General features: G+C 35.5%; 1 protein-coding gene across 1 annotated transcript; it reads right to left on the bottom strand.

Annotated features, from left to right (window-relative positions):
- Positions 1-545: 545 nt before the first annotated feature.
- LOC133815282 (uncharacterized) lies at positions 546-3,000 on the bottom strand. The gene is made up of 4 exons (XM_062248138.1): positions 2,725-3,000; positions 2,190-2,351; positions 1,467-2,081; positions 546-1,091 (listed from the first exon to the last, which is right to left on the bottom strand). The coding sequence occupies exons 1-4, from the start codon at positions 2,998-3,000 to the stop codon at positions 546-548; spliced, it is 1,599 nt and encodes a 532-aa protein (XP_062104122.1).
- Positions 3,001-8,662: the final 5,662 nt, after the last annotated feature.

The following is an 8,662-nucleotide window of genomic DNA, read 5'->3' as shown; positions in this document are numbered from 1 at the left end:
ATTCTCCGAAATGCAAATGTTCCATTAGGGCACGTGAAGGTAGTCTTTTCTCAATCTTCCAGGGCTATGGGAATTTGATGGAATCCCGCATACCCATCCAAGAAACAGTAATAAGGATGGCCTGCCAATCTATCTAACATCGAATCTATAAAAGGCAAGGGGAAATGGTCTTTCCTGGTGGCCTTATTTAGTTTACGATAGTCAATATAGATTCTCCACCTCGTCATCGTACGAGTTGGAATCAGTTCATTATTATCGTTCTTAACCACCGTCATGCCACCCTTCTTCAGAATTACCTGAATAAGACTAACCCATGCATTGTCAGACATTGGGTAAATTACCCCTACATCCAATCATTTAAGAATTTACTTCCTTAACACCTCTTTCATTGACTGATTGAGCCTCCTTTGAGCATCGATACTAGGGTTACTATCATCCTCCATTAATATATGATGCATCACTGTTGAAGGGCTTATACCCTTGATGTCTGCCAGAGTCCACCCAATTGCTAGCTTGTGAGCCCTCAACACCCTAAGTAGCTTCTCTTATTCAATAAGAAACAATGAAGCTGAAATAATAACCGAGAGAGTATCATTCATACCCAAATAAGCATATTTAAGATGATTTGGTAAAGTCTTTAACTCAAGAAATGGTGGCTTCTCTATAGATTGGAGAGGTCTCTTAGGCACTTGCCCTAATTCCTCATATTTCTTTTTATAAATTTTCCCTGATGAGTTCAACCACTTAACATATTCACTGGCTTCAGTACTAGCACACTCTTCAGGACTTGCAACCAAACTCAACTCAAGTAGATCCTTAATAGACTTAATCCATTTTTCTTGTTCTTCCAATACACTAACACTAAAACAACTGTCACTAGCTGAAGGATATTTCAAGGCTTTAAAAAAATTAAAAATGACCTCATCACCTTGTACTCTAAGCCTTAACTCACCCTTCTGGACATCTATCAATGCTTGCCCCATGGCTAACAATGGTCGTCCCAATATAATAGGCACGTCCTCATCTTCTTGCATATCTAATACAATGAAATCTGCTAGGAAAATGAACTTATCTACCTTTACTAGAACGTCCTTTATAATACCTCGGGGGTGTGTTAATGAACAATCAACCAGTTGAAGAGTGACAGTGGTGGGTCTAGCTTCCCCCAAACCAAGTCTTTTAAATATATACAGCGGCATTAAATTAATGCTTGCACCCAAATCATAGAAAGCCCTCTCACAATGAAAGTTCCCAATGGTGCATATTATAGTGAAATGACCCATATCTCTTAATTTTTGAGGAAATTTCATTTGAATAATTGCACTACACTCTTCAGTTAATGCCACGGTTTCATAATCCTCCATTTTGCTCTTATTAGACAATATCTCTTTCATAAACTTCACATAACTAGGTATTTGTTCTAGAGCCTCTGCAAAAGGAATGTTAATGTGAAGTTTCTTAAATACCTCAAGAAATATGGAGAATTGTTTGTCAATAATGGCCTTTCGAAACCGTTGAGGATAAGTAATCTTTGGTGTAGGCTCGGTGTATTTTGGCTTCTCTGTCTTTGGAAGGTCTTCAGTAACCTCCTCTTGTGCTGGACTAGTAACATGTTCATCCTCTGTCTTTTTTCCCTTGTCATCAACTACAAGTCCATCATACTTAGTCCCACTCCTCAAAGTGACGGCTTGACATTGCTCTTTTGGATTTACCTCTGTGGAACTAGGAAAATTCCCTTGCTGTTTACTTGAAAGTAGTTTAGCCAATTGACCCATTTGTGTCTCCAAATTCATGATTGAAGGCCTTGTCTCTGTCAAGAATTGATTTAATTGGTCTGGTTGAGTTGTTGGTGAGTTCATTGGAGGATGTGGTGGTGGATGAGATGGGCGTGGGTTTGGAGCATAATAAGGCCTAGAATGTAGTCCATGAGTCGGTTGATGAGGTGATTGTTGAGGTGGATACTGTGGTTGTAAACCTTGGTTATTTTTCCAAGACTGGTTAGAGTGATTTTTCCACGCAGGAGTATATAAATTTGAGTAGGTGTTGGGTGTAGGTCTTGAAAAGTTACCAATAACATGTGCCTGTTCCAAAGGCATACTATTTACGTCTGTTGAGCAAATAGTTATGCTCGGGCATTGTTCATAAGAATGTGGTCCCCCATAAATCTCACAACTCATGACATTTTGTACTTGCATTGCTTGTGCAGCGAGGTTATTCTGCTGCAATTGCTTGGTGAGGGATGCCACTTGTGCAATCAATAAAGCAATAGGATCGTCCTCTAAGACTCTTACCACCTTCTTATTCTCATGCTCAGTAGGCCAATTGTAGTTATTCATGGAGTAGTTCATAAGCTTCATTAGCGTTTTTTCTCATAAATGCTCATCCCAATGCTGCATCAATTATTTTCCTTGTATTTCCTCCCAAACCATTGTAAAATGTATGCACCAGCAGTCACTTCTCTACTCCATGATGTGGGCACTTCCTTTTCAACTCTTTAAAATGTTCCCACACATCATATAAAGACTCCTTGTCTAGCTAATGGAAGTTATTGATCTCTCCTCTATATCGGGCTGACTTCGTAGGAGGAAAATATTTACCAAGGAATTTACGAGCCAAGTCTTCCCAAGTAACTATAGAGTTGGCTTGTAATGAATTCAACCAACTCTTAGCTATGTCTCTTAAAGAAAATGGGAATAATCTTAATCTGACAGCATCATTACTCACCCCGCTTATTTTGAATGTAGCACACAGCTCTAAAAAGTTGGTAATATGGAGATTTGGATCCTCGTTTGGTAATCCCCCAAATTGTACACAATTCTGTACCATCTGAATGATCGAGGGTTTTATCTCAAAATTATTCGCCACTACAGTAGGAGGACGAATACTTGAATGCATCCCTGTAACAGTAGGGAGTACATAGTTTCTCAATGGAAGATCGGCTTCAGCTGCATTACCTAGATTTGCATTGTTGTTCACACCGTTATTAGCATTTTCAGCCATGGCAAAATCCAGCCTTTTCTTTATCTTTCAGTTTTGTCTGCATGTTCTCTCAATTTCAAGACCTATCAGTATGAGTTCCTTTTGTCTACCTCCTCACATATACAAAAAATTCCTTAAACAAAATACAGCCTTGATCCGAATGAGTGTAAAATATAAAAACCAAATTGGAACAAAAAACAATTAATTTGGATATTAAGTCCCCGGAAACAGCGCCAAAAACATGATTGTGAAAGTATGATACGCAAGTATACATAATCGATTCAAGTAATATTGATAGTAAATAAAGTATCGTTCCACAAGGACTATCAACCAATTACCAATAAATGCTTTTAAATTTCTATTTGGCTGTTGAAAATAGAGTGATTTTTAAACTAAGACTTAAAATTAAAATAAACTTTGCAAGAATAAAGATTGATTCAATAATTAAAAACCTAGGATGTTAACTTCATCAAATTTTCATTCTATTAATTTTATTAATCAGATCTAAATTTCTTTCTTCCTGTTCTAATAGCAGGTTAACAAAAATCGATTCCTATTCTTTTTCAAGATATAAGATTTCAACCTATATGTAGGTTTTCTAGATATCTGTGATAAACTTAAACATATAGCAGACATTAAGCATAGAAACCTAATTACTACACAAGTCATACAGGTACTTTCGTCCAATATGTAATCTATGTCTATAAAATGATAGCATATTCAGTTCTCATCTTTCAAATTTTGAATCAAAATCATAAATCAAGCAAATATTGATCAGGTGTTTAATATCATTAAGCAAACATTATATAGATTAGAATAAAGAAGAAAAATCAATAGAACATCATAATAACACTAATTAGAAATCCAAGTGACTACATTAAACCCTGGATATAAGTATTTAGTTCATATCAGACATGACTAAAACAAAAAAATAATTATTCATAAACATAACATTCAAAGACTTGAAGAAGAAATAAAAAATATGAAAGTGCATAAAAACTAGTCTTAGATCAAATTAAATCTCTAAACTCGTAATTAAATTCTGACCTAACCCTAATTAAAACATAAAGTCTGAATTTATACTAAAGAAAACCACTAATTCCTTTTTTATATAGGCGGGCTGCGACTTGGCCTTTCCTAGGTCGTAGCCCATGTCGTTTTTAAGGAAACTCAAAGTCTGGTCAAGTATTTAGGTGTTGCGACCCTCTAAACCCCAGTCACAACCCGCGTGTAGATGCACCACCTTGGTTCGCCTCTGACTTCCACTAGCACCGCGACTTATAAGAGCAAGTAGCAGCTCTAATTCCCTTTAGCAACCTTGAGCTTCTGACTTGACTAGAGTTGCGGCCCTGAAGTCAATGCCGCGACTCTAAGTCTATTATTTTAGCCTTTCAACATCCTTCCTTCATTAGACACTTATTATAACTCATTCTTATCATCATTTTGAGTCAAGCGACCACTGAATACTCATTTTTTCACCATGTTCTCTTCTTTTCACATATGTCTCATGATTCAACGCACCAATCTACAACAAAGACAAAAACAAGCGTAATCTTGCACAAAACAAACATAAATACTCAAGATTACCAAAAAAAAAAACATCCTAAAACAACACTAAAATGGAGTTATCATTGCCCATCCACCAAATGCATGGAGAAACTGGATCAAACAAGATGATTGGGAAGGATTCGTTGCTAAGAGATTATCTCCTCAGTGGGCTGAGCTAAGAAAAAAGAAACAAGGTGCGCGGGAATAGAACAAATACAATCACCGCACAGGACAGGGTAGTTACAAACAGATAGAGCAACAACTTGAAGCAGAATTAGGCCACGAAGTAACAAATTTTGATAGAGTTGATATGTGGATAAGGATTAGAAAGGACAAAAAGGAGAGTCAATTGAGGATGTAGCATCAATTATGAAGAAGAGTGTGAGTATAATTTTACTACTTTACTAATTAACATTTTTAAATGGAAGTTCGTATTAATTATTAATTATTAACTAATTTGATTTTGTATATAGGTTGACTACAAACAATAGGTAGCAGAATGAACTTTGGTGGTGGAAGGATCCAAAAATGTCCTAACTTTGGCTTTGGGCACCCCTGATCATTCTGGACGTGTTAGGGGGATGCCTAAAGGTGTCACCTCTACCCAATTTTTTAAGACACCAAAGCCTAAGAGAAAAAGGCAGCTCGAAGTAACTACTTCAGAAGATAGCCGCATTAATAGGCTGGAAAAGAAACTTCAACAATCTGATGAGAGGAACTGTTGAACAGAGGAGAAGTTAAATCAATTGATGGAGCAATTTAGATAGACACAGAGCAATATCAGTGAGTCATCACATGCATTTGGTTCTTGTGTGGGAAGAGCAGCCTCTAATGTATCACCACCACCACCACCACTAGCACCACATGTTCAACAAGTGGTTGTTCCAGCAGTACTAGCACAACCACCACCACCACCACATGTTCAACCAGTGTTTACTCCACCAGAACCACAAGTTCCACCAACTATGCATGAGGTACTCGTATTACCATAATCAACTTAGCAAATGTTAATGCTTAATAATTTCACTATTGTACTATATTTATTATTTCTTTCTAATGTAGCATATGAAATGCAAGCTTGCTATCAAAATGAGAATCAACATAGTTGCATCGGGATACATCCTTAAGACTGATAGTAGAAATATCTATGGAAAATAGATGCCAAAAAACATTGCTCGTGTAGTCGTTGAGGTAGCCCACGAAGAGATGGCTAGGCTACAATTTCCTAATTTGAATGCAGGGATCACTTTGGTAGGTCAAGCAGTTGGGGGTACCAGTAGCTTGGCATAAACATCTTATTATCGACGAAAGTGAACGAGGACAGGTAATGTCTATAAGTTATTATTGCCTAACTATTTTATTTTGAAATTTATTTTATTTTAACTTTTCCTTGGGTCATAAGAAGAAGAGAAAGAAAGAAGATATTGAGGCGATGATACCTTCCACTCAACATCTACAACCCCAAACCTTTCGCATGTAGAGCCATTGACACAGGAGGTAGTGTCAATCTCTCATAATGATTCAACATCTATGCCAAGCACTTTGACCTCTTTATTGAAGTTTGTATCACCATGGGATAATGACCACCACTAGAAGATCAATATCCCATCGCATGTTTTTGGATACAATTTGATTGCTACGCTTTTCAAGGATGATGTGACACAATTTTGGAACATGGACAAGATTGGGCAAACTCCAATGATATTGTATTTGAGGTATATATTCATGTTTTTTATAATTTAAAGTTTAAATTATATGAATGTCTTTTATAATTAAATATGATTAATTTCTAGGTTGTTGGATGATATACTACATACCAATGGGTTGGATCATTTGTAAGCATTTCAACATCCAGGTGAAGTTAGTGTAACTCATGAGAATAAGCGTGCTCAAGCACTTAAAGATCAATTCATTCAAATGTGTGAGAAGAAATTCCTTATTTATCCCTGGAATAACAAGTAAGTTTATATTGAGTTTTGAAATGTTAAGTTCATAAAGTCATCTTCTAAATATTTGATTGTTTATTTTCTAGTGAACATTGGATGTTATTGCTATCAACCTCACTCACATTTAGTGGCATTCTTGGATCCCATTAACCTTCAGTTACACATTGAGATTAAAAATATAGTTAGGTTGTAAGTTTATATAAGTTTCATTCCTTAAAGTATATTATCTATTTAATAGTACTTGTTTGCTAATTAAAGTACTTTTATTATGTATAGTGCTTTCACGCTATAAGATACGGAAAAATAAAAAAGAGTTGTAAGCGTAAAGTATTATAGTCCAAAGGTAAGTAACATTCAACTTTATAAAACATAAGATTTAAATTATAAGTATACTAACAAGTATATGTAATATACTTTTATACTTGTCTATGTTAACAGTGCCGACAACAACCAAAAACCACAGAGTGTGGTGTCTACTGCATGAAGTATGCTAGGGATCTCATTTCACAACAAAAAACCAGAGCATATTTATCGAATAATGTAATAATTAAATGTGTTTACCTTTTAACTTTAATAAAGTTATAGTTTAATTACATATATATTTGACATGTAACTTATAATTTCAATTATTTGCAGTTCAATTCAGATTTACCGGATACTGATGCTGAACTTAATGAAGTTCAAGAGGAGTGGGCAAAATATATTCTACCGCATCTCACTAAATGATGGCATGCATGCTCAGTACCTATGTGAGGGGATTTAGTCATTTTTGGAACTTTGTATTTCTTTTATTAGAAATTGTTTAGAACTAATCAAATACATAATTAATCTAACAAATTATAGGTTTAGTTAATTTAGCTTTTCGATGTGCATACTCTGCTAAATACCCATATTATGACAAACTAGTTTTTTTTTAACTTTGCTAGATATCCATTTTATGACAAACTTTTTTGGAACTATGTATTTCTTTTATTAGAAAGTGTTAGAACTAATCAAATATAAAGTTAATGTTACCAATAATTTAATTTAATTTTTGATGTGCATTCTTTTACTACAATTGCTGCATTGATTTTGAAACCAGGGGGCCTTGACAACATATTTACAGTGCCATCTAGTATGGAAACTTTGCGATAGTTAAAAACTCTCGCCATAGAGAGCCAATCACGACATCTAATAATTGTCAGCGTTGCCAGCAACAGCGACACCTATTAACTGTCGGCACCTATTAACTGTTGGCGTTGCCACCAACACCGATACCTATTAACTGTCGGCGTTGCCAGCAACCACAACACCTATTAATTTTCGGTGTTGCCAGCAACGACGACCCCTATTAACTGTCGGCGTTGCCAGCAACGACGACACCTAATAATTGTCGGTGTTGCCAGCAACAACGACGCCTAATAACTGTCGGTGTTGCCAGCAATAGCAACACCTAATAATTGTCAAAGTAACTACACCTACGCTAGCATAGGAAAATATGACAGTTAGTCGACTGTCATCGTTGCTCAATAGCGACAATTAAAAACTGTCGGGAAAGCCCGTTTTTGTAGTAGTGATTTGTCCCCAGACATCTGAATATACTAGACCTAATGGTTCTTTGGCCTTTTCTCCTACAACAGAGAATGGACGCTTTGTCATTTTGCCCTCAAGACTAGAATCACAAACATGCAGGTTACCCTATGTGAGTTCCCTCAAAGGCCCATTCTTTGTTAGTCTTTGAATCATATCAAAGAAATTATGACTAAAGCGAATATGTCAAAGGCACGTCATTTCTAACATTATTGAACTTTTGTAGTTTAACGGTCATATGTTTAGCTATCTTAAACAACTCATTATTTAAATAAGGTTCATTTGGTTGCAATCGGTATAGCCCATTTTTCCATACATCCACCCCACAATTCATATCCATTTAAAAAATAGGATTTTATTACATGTGAAAGTAACTATAAATTGTTGTTGATGTAATAAGGAAAAATAAAATTAAAATTTCCACTGAAATCATAATAAAATAAAATTGTCTTAAAACAATATATTTATTTCCAAAATTCATTCAAGCTTATCATTTTGTCTTCTCTGATACGAACAACTCTTGTCGGATTCCAAACTTTAGCTTTTCATCCTTCACGGCTTTCCTAATGCTAAAAAGTTGTAAAAAAATATATATGCATGTTTAGTAGATCCTAATTCAA

This window comes from Humulus lupulus, chromosome 2 (assembly GCF_963169125.1).
Source record: "Humulus lupulus chromosome 2, drHumLupu1.1, whole genome shotgun sequence".
Lineage (NCBI taxonomy): Eukaryota > Viridiplantae > Streptophyta > Magnoliopsida > Rosales > Cannabaceae > Humulus > Humulus lupulus.
This window is presented reverse-complemented; position numbering and strand designations above follow the sequence as displayed.

Bases quoted from the DNA above. Each gene is read 5' to 3' on its own strand.
- LOC133815282 (XM_062248138.1), bottom strand. From the start codon at position 3,000: ATGGCTGAAAATGCTAATAACGGTGTGAACAACAATGCAAATCTAGGT. The intron at 2,352-2,724 runs GTGAGTAATGAT...ACGCTAATGAAG, and splicing joins CTACATTCAAAATAAGCGGG to CTTATGAACTACTCCATGAA. The intron at 2,082-2,189 runs GTACAAAATGTC...CCTTTGGAACAG, and splicing joins TCGCTGCACAAGCAATGCAA to GCACATGTTATTGGTAACTT.